We start from the raw sequence: 16535 nt of genomic DNA, 5'->3' as shown, positions 1-16535 counted from the left end.
CATTTGAGTATTCCGACTATAGTAGCTAAAGCACTTCACAAGAATCTTTCTGAGTTCATTGATAATGGTAGCTGGGCTTGTCCCACTAATTTGCAATTAATTTGTGCACCTATTTGGGATGAAATTGTCAGGGTTGTTCTCCCTTGTAAGGATGGTATGGAGGACAGGTTGGTTTGGAAATCTACAAAGGATGGTAGGCTAACTGTTGGTCTTGCATATGATCTGAAGCGCTCACATCCTAACCATGTTCCATGGGCTCATTTTGTTTGGAATTCTGGTTTTCGTCCTAGGAACTCGGTAATTTTATGGAAATACTTACATGGAAAGCTGCTTACTAATGATATTCGACAACGTCGAGGTCACCATTTGTCATCAATCTGCTCCCTCTATCATCTTAGTGTTGATACTGCAGCGCACCTCTTCTTCCATTGTTCTTTTGCAACTACTATTTGGAGAAGTCTTTTGGATTTGTTTCAGGTTTGTAGTACTTTCAATGATGTTTTCTCTTTCTTTTCTTATATGGTACATCATGGTTATAGCTCTCAGTTATCTGTGTTGTGGTGGGGAACGATTGGAGTTGGTTTTTATGCTATTTGGAATGCTCTCCGTTTTCAGGATTCAATTTTTTTATGAGTTCATTATTTCATTCTATTCGGATGCAACTCCATGAGATTAATTTTTTGAGTACCGGTACTATGAAGAATACAGTTACTGAGCTTTGTATTTTGCATCGGATTGGTATTAGTGGCCGACCTTCTAAAGCACTAAAAATTGTTGAAGTTATGTGGCATGCTCCCTCTATTCATCAAATCAAGATCAACACAGATGGTGCAGCTCGTGGCTCTCCTGGTTCGGCAGGTTTTGGGGGTATTTTCCGAGATCATTTAGGTTGGGTGCTTGGTTGTTTTGCGGGCAAGCTTGGTGTCACTACTGCTTTGGAAGCTGAGTTGCGTGCAGTCATTCATGTCATTTAACTGGCCTCACAGAAAGGTTGGCATTCAATTTGGATTGAAAGTGATTCTACCTTAGTGATTCACTTTCTTTCATCACTTAATGTGGATGTGCCATGGCGTTTTACTACTGATTGGTTTAATTGTTGAGCTACTCTTGCTACTATGAATGTAAAAGTTTCACATATTTTTTCGGGAAGATAATAATGTCGCTGATTGCTTAGCAAATTTTGGTGTGGATAATGTAGGGGATCATTGGTGGGATTCGTGTCCTCCTTGCGCAATTGCAGCTTATTCCCGTGATTTAACGGGTTTTCCCAACTACTGCTTCAGTTTTTGAATGATCAGTGGCAACATGGAGTTGATAAAGCAGCTTGGTTTGCTATGCACTTCAGTAATTGAAGTCACCTTTGCAAATGCATTGGCCTCTGTCATTGATTTCTGGTTTGTTGCTTTTTGGCTTCCAAATGACTATTTTTGTTGGTTCTTATTTTTGGGTGTCCTTAGTAGCTCACAAGTTTTTGTTTCGGGTTGTTCTTTTTTGTTTTTCGGAGGGGTTTTGGTCTATGTCCCCCTCTCCCCCATTGTATTTTTTTTCATTTTTATTCAATAAACTTTATTAGAGGGACGCGCGGTGGGTTTCCGGATGTAGTGGTCCCTTCCTCTTATGGGGAGGGTAGACGTTCTGTGCAAAGACAGCTAACGAAGTACTAATATCGCATAATCATCTATTTTAATTTTTTTTTAAACCTAACATTTTCTTCATTTCGTTTTTATTTTCGGTTGAAAACTTGAAATACAAAATATAAACAAATAGTTGTTTTTCGGTGACAATAAACAAATAGTTGTTGAATTGGAATTCACTCGGGTGTTCAAAGCTCAGAACAAATTGGGAGGATGGCTCCAACCAAAGAGACGTGTTTGTCTCTGTCAGAAAATAAGAAATACACGTTTAAATCTTCGTTTGTGGCTAGAGACACATGTCTAATTGGGGAGATAAGAGGTGGATTTGGATGTGATATATCCAACTAGATAGGCAAGAGCTAAGATGCCGACATATTCATCTCTTTCATTTTCTGGTCCACACGCTCTCCATTATTATTGTCTGCATATATTCATAGCTCTAATCTTGGCTGGATAAAGGTGTTGCAGCTTTCAACTTAACCCCATCGTGAAGTTGTTCATAACTTGATGCGAAAGCCCCAGCTGTTGGATCTCCTCCGTCTCATTATTACAGATATACACTGTACTTTGGGGATATTATTCTAGCTTCGACAGCAAGGTCTTCGACATTTCCGGGATCGAATTTGCAACGGACAAAACGTGCACCATATTTTGGGGTGACTGTTGATTTGATATGTTTGTACAGTATTAGGGAAGCATTCAACGCTCTGTGCTCGGCTATTAGAGCATTTTTAGTAAACTCTCTATTTTGATTTCTTAGTTATTTTAGAGAGCATGTTTAGCTTTTTATCTATTTTACCAGCTGCATCAGACTCCTAAATTAGCTATCTCACACTTAAATATAAAGAGCAAGATGAGACACTTTATAATTTAAAACATTCATTTTGAGTTACTTAATGTAATGTATAAATACGTTTAAACTATTTGATTTTCATTTAAAAAATAATAGAAATTTAAAACTACGTAAAATAGAGAGCACTGATGCAGACGTATTTTTAAAGTGACTAGCCAAAATGACTTTTGAGCTAGTTTGGTTAAAATTTGATTCAAAAATAGATAGCATTGCTAAAGATACTTTTAGCGTTATTTTAATGCAAATAAAAAAATTTATCTAACACTGATGTGATTCTACATAATAGAAAAATTAATTATCATCTTTAAATGTTGATTGTATTAACTATACGATCTTCACCAAAATGACAAGGATGAATCATTTTTAACTTTTCTAGACACCATTTTGCTTTGCATGACATGGATGCATGTAAAAAAGACAAATGTTATTGATGATCTAACACACAAACCACACCTTCTGTTTGATGATTAATTTGAGGGCCAAAGTGCTTGACTTGGGTGGAGTGGACAAATATGTTGATATGCGTCACATTTTCGCTTCAAGAATCCTCAGATCAACATCAATTGAATTGAAATGTAAATAGTAGGCATCCAATGCATTAAACATGAGCTTACACTTGAGGGAGTAGGTCAGGCATCATAAACTACCAACTGTCTGATTGTCTGGATCTCAATTGTGAAATTTTAATAAGAACAACCGCTTTTAATTCGGAAAATACCTTTATAGGAGAGGGAGAGGTTGTCCCAACGGAAACTCTTAAAATCAAACTAGAGAAACAATCATAGTATTTCATAAGATTATATTCACCAAGCTGATTCGAAGAACACAGAAAAACTGGATATAATAATTCGTCCATGATTGGTTTTACGTGCACCGACGACTGTGTAGTGTGTACAAGGCTTTAATTTTATTATTGAGATGCATATTTTATACGTACGAATTTAAAACAACCAAATAGAAAAATATCCAATTCACACACTGTAAACTGTAGCAAATGAAATAAAGAATTACTAATTCACACCTTATAAGAAGGTATGCCTCAACTTGCTGAAAGCAAATAAAGCAGACTTTCCAACACCCTCTTCTGCCCATATTTCAATTCATGTTAAGATGGAAGCATTATTCATGTCGCTCTTCACACAACCTCTATTCTTTGTCTTCCTCTCAATGATTCTCTACTTCCTGGTGCAAGTGATTTTTGGTAAATTCCGGCGAGAAGCCTATGAGCTTTCCGGCCCTCCAAGCCATCCTCTCATTGGTTGCTTAGTCTCATTTTACAAGAACCGCTTCCGGCTACTGGACTGGTACACCGAGCTCCTTGCGGACTCGGCCACCAGCACCATCGTCGTGAGCCGGCTCGGCGCTCGACGTACCATAGTCACAGCCAACCCGGAAAATGTCGAATACATGCTGAAAACCAACTTCAACAACTTCCCAAAAGGCAAACCCTTCACTGAAATCCTTGGAGACTTTCTTGGATGTGGAATATTCAATGTGGATGGCGAGCTTTGGCTCACGCAGCGCAAGTTAGCCAGCCACGAGTTCGGCACGAAGTCTTTGCGTGAGTACATCATGAACAGCTTGGAGGAAGAAGTCGAAAAGGGCTTATTGCCATTGATGGAGTCACTAGCTATGAAAGGAGAAGTAGTAGACTTGCAGGAGTTGCTGAGGAGATTCGCGTTCAATGTGATTTGCAAGGTCTTTTTGGGGGTTGAGAGGTGCTCTTTGGATCCCTCTTTGCCTGTTCCACAACTCGCAAGGGCTTTCGACACGGCGTCGGAGATCTGTGCAATGCGTGGGGCTGCCCCTGTGTTCATAATATGGAAGATCAAGAGGTGGCTTGGGATTGGTTCGGAGCAGAAACTTAAAGCTGCGGTGGAAGAAGTACATGTCTATGTCATGAACATAATAGAGACGAGGAGGCAGAAACTTGATCATGATCAAAGTTCCGGGACTAGTATAGATAAAGATCAAGATCTGCTAACTCGGTTAATAATGGCGGGACATGAAGACGAGGTGACAAGGGACATGGTAATAAGCTTTATAATGGCCGGGAGGGACACAACTTCAGCAGCCATGACGTGGCTCTTCTGGTTGATTTCCCGCCATCAAACTGTAGAGGAAGATTTGGTGAAAGAGATTGAAGACAATCAAAGAACGATGGATTTCGAGTCATTGGATTTCAGATTACTAAAGGCATGCCTTTTCGAATCCATGAGGCTCTTTCCACCTGTGGCTTGGGACTCAAAACATGCCAAAGTTCATGACTTATTGCCGGATGGCACTCATGTCCGGGCCGGAGATAGAGTGACCTATTTTCCCTACGGAATGGGAAGAATGGAGTCGCTGTGGGGGAAGGACCGGCTGGAATTCAAGCCAGACCGGTGGTTTCTCGAACCGGACAAGGAGACGAGATCAGAGCTGAAAAAGGTATGCCCATACAAGTTGCCGATTTTTCAAGCAGGTCCAAGGGTTTGTCTTGGGAAGGAAATGGCTTTTACTCAGATGAAATATGTGATGGCTTCCATTCTCAGACGGTTCGAAATCAGACCGGTCTACTCCGACGAGCCGGTTTTCGTGCCACGCCTGACGGCCCACATGGCCGGCGGGTTGAAGGTTCTGGTCCGCAAGAGAGGGACTAACTGAGATGAGGACTGGGAAACTGATTAAACTAGGAGAGTCAATGGTTCTGAATAGTTTAACAGTTGTTGGACAGTGTAACATGCTATTATTTACATGCCTCATTTCTAGTGTAGCACAAGAATATGATTATGTACAAAAATCATATACAAAATTCTGTACGTATCTTGTCTTTAGTACGCTAATCATAATCAATCTGCATCATCTTTTTTTCTTAGGTATCCGACAAGAAATTGCCGAAGTCCTACTTAAGCAAATGCCACTCATTTAAACGTTAAGAAAGTTCGGATAAATCACGAGCCTACTATGAGCAAGAATAACCACACATTTTAAGGAAAAATCGACATGTGAGATAATCGACATATGTAATCTCACATGTCAGTATATTGTGACATAAAATGAGCACTAGAAATATCTTAGAAAGGTCCTAAAAGCAATCCCGACACAAATAACACAAATGTCAAACATTATTTTAAATCATGAGCTGCTCGAGCAAACACTTATCAAGGGCAAAGTTTTTTTTTTTTTTTTTGGAAATGGCCAAAGTTTTGTTTAAAGATTAATAATCTTGTAGATTCGAGTTTGGAAAGATAAAATTCACATGCTCATGACTCACTGTCCTTTCTTTAGTGGAAGCAAACAAATGAGCATAAAAATACTAGCATGTGAATTTTATCAACCATTCACCACCGCGTTTCCCTTATTATGGGCCACTTTCCTATTGAGGAAATGGTGAGAATCTAGTGCGGTTGGATAGGTCCAAGTTTCTATTAAGAGAGTGCTATATATTAGCCTATTTTTTGTTTTTGGTGAAAGAAAAAACAAAGACTGCTATTATTGTCCATATTATGCCTGTTTTGTTTCACCAATATACAAAACGGATTGATTCCTAAAGGGACAAACTTCCAAATTGCTTGTTCCAATCATCATAGGTACCAAGCTCATTCAAGGAAACAGAGGGCCTCACCTCATGTAATGCACTCTCAAAATCCTATAAAACAAAACCAAATTATAATTATGCAGGACAAATAACAAGGAGGCTGAGTGAGCTGTGTAAGTCTAGTTTTTTACCTGAAAAGTTACCGGGCGCATATCCTCCTTCTTAAGATTTGTTATTTCTATGCCTTGTCTCAGAGCTTCTCTTAGAGGACCCATAGAGGCATCCTTCACTAAGTTTTTCATGTCTGATCCTGAGTACCCTGCAAAACAATGTGACAAACTCCGGATTGTGAAAATGCAATAGATAATTATAATGGTTTTGGATCTCAACTGAATGGAGGAGGTCAGTACCTTCTGTTAATTTGCATATGTTATCAATATCTTCCCTTGAAAGTTTGAATAGACCATCCTTCTCCAGGAGATTCTCCACTATCCAGGCTCTCGCTTCTTCAATACATCAATAGCAGGTTAGCCGCATAATCAATAGCAACAATGTGGGTCAAAACAAACATGCTAAGTTGGCACCTGATGCAGGCAACGGAATGTAAAGTCTCTTAGTAAGTCGCCTACGTGCTGCTTCATCAAGCTCTTGGGGTCGATTTGTTGCCCCTAGAAAATGTATGTACATTTGTAAGATAGAATGAAATCAGAGTTAAGATAGTGAATCAAAGGATAAAGAACTTGAACTAGAAATGATAAAACAGAAAACATTAAAATTAGAGGATAACTGAGATTAAAGGGGTCTAGCAAATCACCTATTAGAAGAATTTGCTCACTGCCACTGTCAAAGCCTTCCATTTCAATAAGAAACTGTGTTTTGAGTCGCCTACTTGATTCATGTTCACCTTCTGACTTACGCTGCAAACACACAGACGTAACTCAGCTCAATGCATTTGAAACAAGGTATAAGGACTTATAGACTGAGATACTGTGGTGCTCATTCAGTTAACCAATATACAATACCCTGAGATTTATTTTTTCCTGTAAAGCATACATACTGACAGCTTATACCATGTCCAGTTTAACTACAAGAGCTAGAGCAAGTCTTACCTGTGAGAGAAGTGAGTCGATTTCGTCAACAAAAATTACAGCTGGCTGCCGACAACTGGCTACTCCAAAAAGGGCCCGAACTAACTTTTCACCCTCACCAATCTGCAGTTACCAGTTAAGCATACAAATCTAAGTATGTTTTTGAGGATATAAATATACATACATATACATTAGAGAAAACTGGTTAACAAGTTGGGACTTGAGAAGAAGCAGTACAATAAATACCATCTTTCTCCATAATTTAAACATTTGCAGGAAAATCAGGATCAAATTCACAAACTACAATGATCATAGACTTTGATCTGTAGTTCCACATTGGTCGACATAATTCAAATTAGATGAAAAAAAAAATAAAGAAACGATATGGCAGACAATAATTAACAATCAAGGCAAACAGATCAACGTTTACCCATTTGCTCGTCAATGAACTGGCAGAGATGTAGAAGAACGTTGCTTTTGCCTCTCCAGCTATGGCTTTCCCAATCATTGTTTTGCCTGTTCCCTGAAACAGGTGCAGGTATTAGATAGTTCATTTGCCAGAAATACTTTTACTGCCCCTCCTTAGATTCAATACTTACTGGTGGACCGAAGAGAAGAAGACCCTTTCCAGGAGAACGACATCCTTTGAAAATGTCGGGACGTAACAGGGGCCATATAACCATCTCCGTCACACACTTTTTAGCATGATCCAAGCCAGCTAAAACATTAGCAACCGTCTAATCAGGATTAGAACAGCTTTAGCTATATGTATAGAATTGTAAATGCAGAAGACAGTTGGAGCTTTATCTCACCAATATCATTCCATCGAACATTTGGATCCTTGTCCATAATCTCATTACTGACATGTTCAATAAGACGAGGTTCCAAGTTCCTTAATTTTTCTGGGAGCTCCCCATCAGGACCGCTGAGCATTTCCATACTGAAAAAGACAAAAGAATAAATTAGGAATTCATCATCCAAATATAGGGTAAGAGAGTTTCAAACAGCATTCAGCATCAGGTTACACCACTCACCAGCTCCTAGTTGAGTCATCTAATGCATCATCCGACTTTCCACCAATTTTTGAAGTCATATTCCCAACATTGCCCCCATTAGATCTGACAGGAGGAATAAAATTACCGCGGACACCTCGACGTGAAACACCATATGATCTCGTGCTAAAACCCCTATTAGCAACACTGTTATCACTTTGAGGAGAGACAGAAGTATTTGATGATGCAGCTAACCCTCGCCTTTGCCTCACATCCATTTCCTAGTCAACAAAGAAGATTCTGATCAAAATTGCTACATGTGGATAAAGTGCAAAGAAAAGGAAATACAAAAACTTAAAGAGAAAGGCAGCCGGAGTCTCAATATAGGCAAGTAAGTTCCACAACCACATCATTAATATGTATGAACTATGGAAATGCTTCAACTTCAATTAGCTGGTGATAAGTTCCTACCCTCTACGATTCATATGCCAAAAGTATGAATCAATTATTCGTATACCAATAACATAGAAAAATGGACAGAAAGGAGTTAATTCAAAAGAACACTTCTAAAAGATGCCTATAACAAAAGAGGAAGGTTTAGCAAAAATATGATAGATACCAATTTGGCTTTGGCAGTTACAAATCCATTGCCAGAAACATCGGCATTAGCATCTTCATTGGCTGATGGGGACTTCATATTATCAATAATGGGGCTATTAAATTCCCTGTGTACACGTTTAGGGCCTAAGGGATACCCATGAGCTCTTTCTTCCTCTTCAACTTTTTGAAAAGATGAGGTAGTATGACTGCTGTTACGGTTGTGATGAGAGTGACGCTTTTCCACAATAGTGCAGTCCTCAGAGCTGTTACTTTTAGGAGCCCAAGAACTACGGGATGTGTCCTTACTTGCCGTCCCAATGTTGTTTTTGTACAATGATGCCAACTTAGTTTGTGTCATAGCTTTTGATAACTTGCTAGCCAATTTGTCCCGCCTCTCCAGTTGATCTCCCTAAGACATACAGTTAACTTTGGTTACCACACCAAATCCTAATAAGCATACTACCACACAATAACATTAACGAAAAATGTTTTCTATATGCATAATCAGGGGGAAGTCATACCAAATCATTCACAACCTTTCCATTGTTAGGCTGCTGAAGAAGAGCCTGAAAGTACTTTGACTGTTTAATCCTCCCAATGTCAATATCTCCCTTTGTGCTGAAAACAAAACCAGGATCTTTTTTCGCTTGCTCGAAAGCTTTGCTGTATGCAGATGGTGTTCAAATGATTAACATCTCAACGACAAATCTCAACCTGCATATGTAATGGCGATTCGATACGAATCTACACTCACAGAAATTGCAAATTCCATAACCAGATTTAAGCCCTCAATATGAACTCACAATCCAGTAATTAAAACTAAAATTGATTCAACTACTCCATAACTTCTTCAACAAATTAACATTATGTTCAATCTCTAGCACATTATAAAACAAGAAATCAAGTTTGAAATGGAGGATTGAAAACACAGACAGCTAGGGTTCGAAGTAAAATCGAAGCTCCGAGAGGGAAATAGAGATAGCCGTACCGATCGGAATCAGAAGTGAGGGCAAGGCGGGCCTCTCCGAGCTTGGAGACGACTTCGCGGCGAATAGGGCCGACGAAAGCGCCGTCGAGCTGAGAGTGAGACTGTGAGTCGAGAAAGCCGAGGAGACGAAGAGAGAATATCTGAGCGGAGGAGAAGTCATTTCTCTCGGCGGCGAGTTCGGCTCCGAAGAGAAGGGACTGAAGGCGGTTTACGTTATCGCCGACTTGCTTTCTCCAGCAGACCTCTTCGCCGGAGTTCGGTTCCTCCTTTCCCGCCATTTCGCGCTCTCTCTTTTTCTCTCTAGGTCCTCGAAAAATTCTGAGGTCGGGTTTTTAACTTTTTATCTTGGTTTAGGAGTGTTTAGGTAATGTGTTATAAATCAACTTTTGGTCCTTTGTATTGCTTTAATTTCAGTTTTGGCCCATTTGGCTTCCAAATAATCCCCAAATGGTCACTAGTTCAAATTGGAAATATTAGAGGTGTGATGTGGGGCACTCGTGGCACGGCGAAACATGTCAATATCATTTATTTTTGAAATTCTTGTGTGTCTTAATCTCCTCTGTTTGTAAAAATATAATTTTTAAGAGTTGCTACGAGTTATGAGCCAATCACGATAGAAAAGTGATCATAAATCCTAATCTGTATATATATATAATTCTCTCAATTTTTTAAATTAGAAATATCATTAAAAAAAAAATCAGGTCTTTTAGATCTGTCAATTATATGATTGCTTAAAAATCATGATTTGAGTTTGGAAAGATTTTGACAAGAAAGTTTTGACTAAAAAACTCTGTAATAGTCCGAAGTGAAAACAATGATTTTAGACTCTTTTTTTTTTTTTTGTGTAGAAAAAAATCCGAAAGTTGGTTCCCAGTCATAATATGATTAACTCGCACCACTGAAAATAAAACTCTGAAACAAAATACAACAACAAACACAAATATAAAGAATTTGCAGCTCAGCCAACTTCGGTGCAATTCCATTAATAATCCTGTCTCAATAGTTGGTGTCTCTACATGAGATGATTATCAACTAGGGTAGGATATGTGACCAAACAGAATTTTGCAGCAAATACCCTCCAATGCCAATTTGATTTCACATCCAGATAGTCATTTGCAGACACTTAGACATGTCAATTCAACAAGAAAGTAAAATGGATTCTAAAGCAGCAAATATTCTAAAGCATAAATTACATCACATTAAGCGCAATCAGCAGTAGATCAAGTACATGGAAAATTGATGGTTAAACAGTAAACACCCTATATAATGTGCAGCAGCATCCCGCCGACCCTACAAAGAAAAGCCAATTGTATAATCTCCTACATATTCTGGACAGTCTAGCTGCTGCTAAAGAATACCAAGCATTGCACCACATGCACAAGAACGCTGAACAGTCGCCTCATGTGCTTCCAGGATGATCACTTCCTGCAACTGGCTTCCGATTCAAATAGCGGATAACAGCATCTTCAACCCTGCAAGTATCCACCCAAGCAAAATTTGATAAGCAGTTCACCCTAGTATTCTTTGAAGTAAACAGGTGCTCACATGATTATAGTTATACAACTCAAGGTCACGAACCAGTTGAATGTGATTTTTGAGACTTCGACCAATAAATGGCATAATTAAAATACAGAAAAGAACATACAAACTTTTACCGGGTCATATCAATAATGCGACATAATAATAACTGGCAGGAATCCAAGGGGGGTAAGTCAATTAGACAACTGATCTAACAAAATACATAAAACCCCTTCTGGAGCATTATATAGCACAAACATAACCAGCAATGGCTTTACCTTAGAAGGAGCAATGAAGTACATTTGACAGAGTGAATAAAAGATTACTTACCTTTTTAATTAATTAGGACAAAAAATTTGGTTGACATCCAGTCAATCATGATCAGCAAATATTAATCTGTATGAATCTACTAATGTGCATACCAAAGCAAGGTGATAATAGCTTTTTTAACACAAGGATCAACTATGACAAAAAGATGAAGAACTTACCATGGTTGATGGAAGAAATCTGACCGGCGCTCTTTCTCAGCACTACGGCTTGCTACTCCAGCTACAAGCTTTAAATCCTTGCTTTGAGATTCAATCAGTGCATTGATGAATTCAACAGGTGATTGACTAAATCCAAGGAAAAAAGCCCGCCTGCGACGATGCTCGTGGATTTTTCTGATAGCTCCACATATCGCTTCATCACAGGCGTCAATTTCTTTGTTTTTCTCCGAATTGGCCAATAGAGTAGATAATTCCCTTTGAATTGGAAAAGGTACATCTACCAACACATCATAACATGCTGTTCCAGCTGGACTATTCCCAGAAAGCCTCATCTTGTGCTCCAAATGTATAGGTTGTGGGGGAAACAAGTGCTGAGATATCTTCTGGGACACCATAGTGAATTTCATCTTTTCCTCTCCGAATACTTTTTGAAGAGGTGGATCACAGTTAAAGAAAGAGGGGTCATTTGGGTTCTGCAATTTCCTAGCCTTCACATAGTGCCAGATTGAAGCTATTATCCTTGGACGAGTTTCCACCTCAATACCAAGAACTTCCATCAGAGGTTGTGAAAGCTTAAACTTCTCAGGCGCATAATTCATTTCCAAGCGTATATTCACAGTAAATTCTTTGTCCCCTTTTCTCTTTACCTCAAATCCCTCCTGTGGTGCAGCTGACCTTGCATGTTCCCAGTTAATGATATGATTATCAGGATACAGCCTCTGGTCCAAAGAAATGGTCACTCTCTTGAAGAAAGATGAAAACTTTGGGTAAAAGGGATTTGATTTCTGGACCACTCCAGGCTGATCGGGGTCAATCCCATCTTCCAAGATCCTTCCAACTATCTTAAGCGTCCAAGTAGGGGGCTCAGCATTTGGCTTCTGTGGAATTGAGCGAACCTGATTGGCAAAAGTGTTAAAAACATAAATGCGAAGTGTTTTCTGAATGGAAGGGGGGCTTTTCAGAGCCTCTTGGATGTCAACTTTCTTTCTTGTAAGCGCAGCATCAACACGAGCCTCAAACTCAAGAAGCTGGGTGTATAGAGCAGATTCAGGCAATATGGTGGCTACTTTGTCCTGTAGCTGTTTGTCGGGAAGCTTCTGCTTCTTTTTACGATTAGCAGCTGAGAGGTCCATGGTTCTAATCGGTGAGATCATGTTTGGAGGAGAAAGACCAGGAGGGCGCACTGGAGGTTTTTGAGGGAAGCGCTTCACACTTCCACTTCCGGGTGTGGAATATGAGGGTGAATTCCCCATGGAACCTGCTTGGTTCTGGTTAAGGGACATCGCCTGAGCCTGTAACTGAGCCTGGAATTGGGCGTGAGCCGCTTGAGCCTGAGCCTGGGCATGATGTGCTTGAGCTTGAGCCTGTGCTTGCGCATGTGCATGTGCATGTGCTTGAGCTTTTGACTGAGCTTGCGCAATCGCCTGGGCTTGAGAGAGCTGAAATTGTGCTTGAAAACCAGCCCCAAGTTGTGCTTGAGCCTGTGATTGCGGAAACGAAGGGTTTGCAGACATAGATGGGGCGACCATCCCGGAATTTCTAAAGGGCGACGAAGACGCTCCAAGATTCTTAGGTGGGTTATTATTGTTCATAGACATTGCTGCCACTAACTAGACAAAAACTCTGAAACCTGAGTAATAATTTTCCACACACAGCCTCACAAAGCTGTTCCTCAAACCAGAGTAGACAAACTCTCCCACTCTCACTGTGACCTTAAACCCAGCAGATGTTGAATAGTCAAAACGAAACCTCAAATAGCCATTTCCAACTAGCAGAGCAGAAGCCCATAGACCCAAATCCGTAAAATCCCCAAATTTTGCAGGAGAGAACTGTTCACTCCACAAAACCCTAAATTCAAAACAAACACTAATCAAACCCTAATGCCACGATAAAGTACCAAAACCAGTAATTCTAGATGAGGATTTTGTCTATAATTGATCCAAGATGCATGCTTTCAGTATAGCCAAATGACAAGAATAGGAATTTGACCCAAGAATTTATACATGGTAATACTAACAAAAAATTGCTGATTAATTACAAAGACCGCTAAGGAAATGAAATGAAGCCACTCTCACTGTGAGCTTAAACCCAGCAAATGTAGATTACTCAAAACTAAACCTCAAATAGGCATTTGCAACTAGCAGAGCAGAAGCCCAAAGACCCAAATCCGTAATATCCCCAAATTTCACAGGACAGCACTGTTCACTCCACAAAACCCTAAATTTCAAAACAAACACTAATGCCTCAATAAACTACCAAAACCAGTAACTCTAGATGAGGGTTTTGCCTATAATTGATCCAAGATGTATGCTTTAGGGAAATGAATAGCAATAATAGACAAGAAGAGCAAATTTCACCCAGAATCTATACATCGTAATACTAACCAGAAATTGCCAATTAATTACACACCGCTGAGGAAACTGAAACGAATCAAAAGCAAGTCTTACTTACAGTGCAGTAGAAACAGTCCAGACCCAAAGCGCTCGTTTTGGTTGCCCTCCACCTGATACCAGTCAGCTAGCAGCTCTTTCTGCTCTGTTTTTTTTATTTCGCTCCCTGTTTTTTCTTCTCCTACTTTTTCCTTCTCATATAATACGAAAAGTCCGTTTCTTTTTTTTTCTTTTTTCTTTGTTACAGCACTGGGCCTTTCTCAAAGCCCAAAAGCCCAGCCCAGGCTTCTTCTCGCTTTTGAGCACTAAAACCCTAAAAATTGTTCCGAGTTTCGCTCCATTTCGGACTTCCCTAAACGTAGAAGAAGCTCTTCTTCTGCCGCCGAGCAACTGAAAATGGTAGATCTTGCTCACGTACTTATGCAAGCTTTCGTCTTGAATATTTAACCTGGATCAGTTAATCTGAATTGTAGTTTTTAACTGTGATGGTGTAGGTGAAGTACTCCAAGGAGCCTGATAATCCCACCAAGTGTAAGAGTTTTTTTTTTTTTTTTTTTTTTTTTTAAAGTCTTTAATGAGCTGATTGCATAATTGAAATTTAGTGTTGTTCTTGATTAAGTTTTTGTTAATGATTGTTTGGGCATTTTGTCTCAGCCTGCAAGGCCAGAGGCTCGGATCTGAGAGTTCATTTCAAGGTATGCTTTCTGAAAATATGAACTTTCTTTTGGTGGGTTTTGCATTTACATTTGAAAATTCATTTGTTGGAAGATAGATTTTTAGTTGCGAACTGTAATGAAATTGGGTTGTGGTGTGGTTAGAAGTTAGATTTGTTTGATTGCTGATAGTTTGTATTCGCTAATAATTTTGTTAGAACACGAGAGAGACCGCCCAGGCCATCAGGAAGTTGCGATTGGCGAAGGCGAAGAGTTACTTGGAAGATGTTTTAGCTCACAAGCAAGCCATTCCCTTTCGCCGGTTTTGCCGTGGTGTTGGTCGAACTGCTCAGGCAAAGAACCGCCATTCAAATGGTCAAGGACGCTGGCCCGTTAAGTCTGCCAAGTTTGTTCTCGATTTGCTCAAGAATGCCGAGAGCAATGCTGAGGTAAATGTCTCTCCTTGCTGGTTTTCGCTTCTTTGCTAAATGCTTCTGTTTACTTAGCACAAACTGATACTTGCCCTTGTTATGTTATGTAGGTGAAAGGGCTCGATGTGGATTCGCTTTATGTCTCTCACATTCAGGTCAACCAGGCTATGAAACAAAGGCGTCGCACATATCGTGCTCATGGGAGAATCAACCGTGAGTTTTCTTTTCCCCTGTCATTTTCTTTAGCAGTGGGAATTATTTTGTATGATTGACGGACTCTTAATTAACTTCTACATAAAATTCGTCGTTACTTTGCAGCTTATATGTCATCTCCTTGCCATATTGAGTTGACTTTGTCAGAGAAAGAAGAGGCAGTGAAAAAAGAGGTAATCTACAAATTTAATGTTCAGTTACTAAGGGTCAAATATAAAGGAAAAGCAAAATTTGAACTGAAAGTTGCTGTTTGTTTCTGGCATTTTTTAGATTAGTACATAAATCCCGTCATGTTTTTAAATGGTGTTACTATTTGAGAAGTCGTCAGATGAGACTTTTATCATTACCATCATTTCGACTAAATGAAACTTGTTCTTTCAAGGCTTTAGTAAGCTTTAAGCAAAGAGTCCATATGCTAGTCAGTTACTGTATTCATAAACTTGAGCATCTTCCTTTTGCCGATATTTGGACATGGAGCTTGATCAACTATGTACGGTTAGATAAAATTAGATTTACTGAAGTCATGTTATTCAAATTTAAAAGAATCTCTAGTTATCACTGCTCCTTGAAAATGAGAATAGAACTTTCTGCAATTTGTTGGACATTATGTCAATTGTTTATCTCATATGAACTATCTGCTAATTGCTCTTGTCTTGCAGCCTGACACTCAATTGGCTCCCCGGAAATCAAGGAAAGGTCAAGCCCTACACAGCGGTGCATCTTCTTGAGATGTTTGGTCCAAAGAGTTTAGAAGTCATTTGCTATATTATCCACTTGGTATTTCCTAGAATATCTCAGTTTTCAGATATTTATTGATCAAGAATTTTGTCACCGAATATTGTTTATCAACTTTTCGTTTCATGTCATGTGTGGATGAAACTCTTAGCCTTTACGGTTCCTGCGTAGAATGTTTTTCAAATTTTGAATCCTAGTCTGGGGTTTTTGTTCTTTTGATGCATCTTTGTTATAAATTCCACTCTCCCACATAAGCTTACAGCACAACCGGTAATTAGTATATAACGGTGGTAGCCGTTGCTGGCAATAAAATGGGAGGCATTGTTTTCTTGAAAAACCAGCAAAGATTTGGGTATGATGCAGTGGTATGACCTGTTTCTTGACTGAAATTTACCTAATCTTTTGCTTAAGAAAGGCAATGGCAATACAGCT

The 16535-nt window shown here is 39.4% G+C and overlaps 4 protein-coding genes across 4 annotated transcripts; 2 read left to right on the top strand and 2 right to left on the bottom strand.

Moving 5' to 3' along the window:
* Positions 1 to 3408: 3408 nt before the first annotated feature.
* Positions 3409 to 5348, top strand: LOC112188217 (cytochrome P450 94B3). The gene has a single exon (XM_024327299.2). The coding sequence runs from the start codon at positions 3598 to 3600 to the stop codon at positions 5131 to 5133; it is 1536 nt and encodes a 511-aa protein (XP_024183067.1). The 5' UTR covers positions 3409 to 3597; the 3' UTR covers positions 5134 to 5348.
* A 543-nt stretch (positions 5349 to 5891) lies between these two features.
* On the bottom strand, positions 5892 to 10006 carry LOC112188216 (ATPase family AAA domain-containing protein FIGL1). The gene is made up of 13 exons (XM_024327298.2): positions 9676 to 10006; positions 9209 to 9350; positions 8707 to 9096; positions 8130 to 8368; positions 7908 to 8035; positions 7695 to 7813; positions 7526 to 7618; positions 7117 to 7218; positions 6822 to 6924; positions 6592 to 6675; positions 6418 to 6513; positions 6199 to 6326; positions 5892 to 6118 (listed from the first exon to the last, which is right to left on the bottom strand). Exons 1-13 carry the CDS (start codon positions 9951 to 9953, stop codon positions 6017 to 6019), a joined length of 2004 nt encoding a protein of 667 aa, XP_024183066.1. The 5' UTR covers positions 9954 to 10006; the 3' UTR covers positions 5892 to 6016.
* A 729-nt stretch (positions 10007 to 10735) lies between these two features.
* On the bottom strand, positions 10736 to 14280 carry LOC112185433 (SWI/SNF complex component SNF12 homolog). Its single transcript, XM_024323682.2, has 3 exons — positions 14133 to 14280; positions 11682 to 13529; positions 10736 to 11147 (listed from the first exon to the last, which is right to left on the bottom strand). Exons 2-3 carry the CDS (start codon positions 13277 to 13279, stop codon positions 11075 to 11077), a joined length of 1671 nt encoding a protein of 556 aa, XP_024179450.1. The 5' UTR covers positions 13280 to 13529; positions 14133 to 14280; the 3' UTR covers positions 10736 to 11074.
* Positions 14281 to 14386: 106 nt separating this feature from the next.
* Positions 14387 to 16316, top strand: LOC112185435 (60S ribosomal protein L17-2). The gene is made up of 7 exons (XM_024323688.2): positions 14387 to 14470; positions 14566 to 14602; positions 14726 to 14766; positions 14943 to 15173; positions 15266 to 15368; positions 15474 to 15541; positions 16028 to 16316. Exons 1-7 carry the CDS (start codon positions 14468 to 14470, stop codon positions 16094 to 16096), a joined length of 552 nt encoding a protein of 183 aa, XP_024179456.1. The 5' UTR covers positions 14387 to 14467; the 3' UTR covers positions 16097 to 16316.
* The last annotated feature ends 219 nt before the right edge of the window (positions 16317 to 16535 follow it).

This window comes from Rosa chinensis, chromosome 2, assembly GCF_002994745.2.
Source record: "Rosa chinensis cultivar Old Blush chromosome 2, RchiOBHm-V2, whole genome shotgun sequence".
NCBI classification, from domain to species: domain Eukaryota; kingdom Viridiplantae; phylum Streptophyta; class Magnoliopsida; order Rosales; family Rosaceae; genus Rosa; species Rosa chinensis.
Note: the sequence above shows the minus strand (reverse complement) of the source record. Positions and strands in the feature narration are given on the sequence as shown.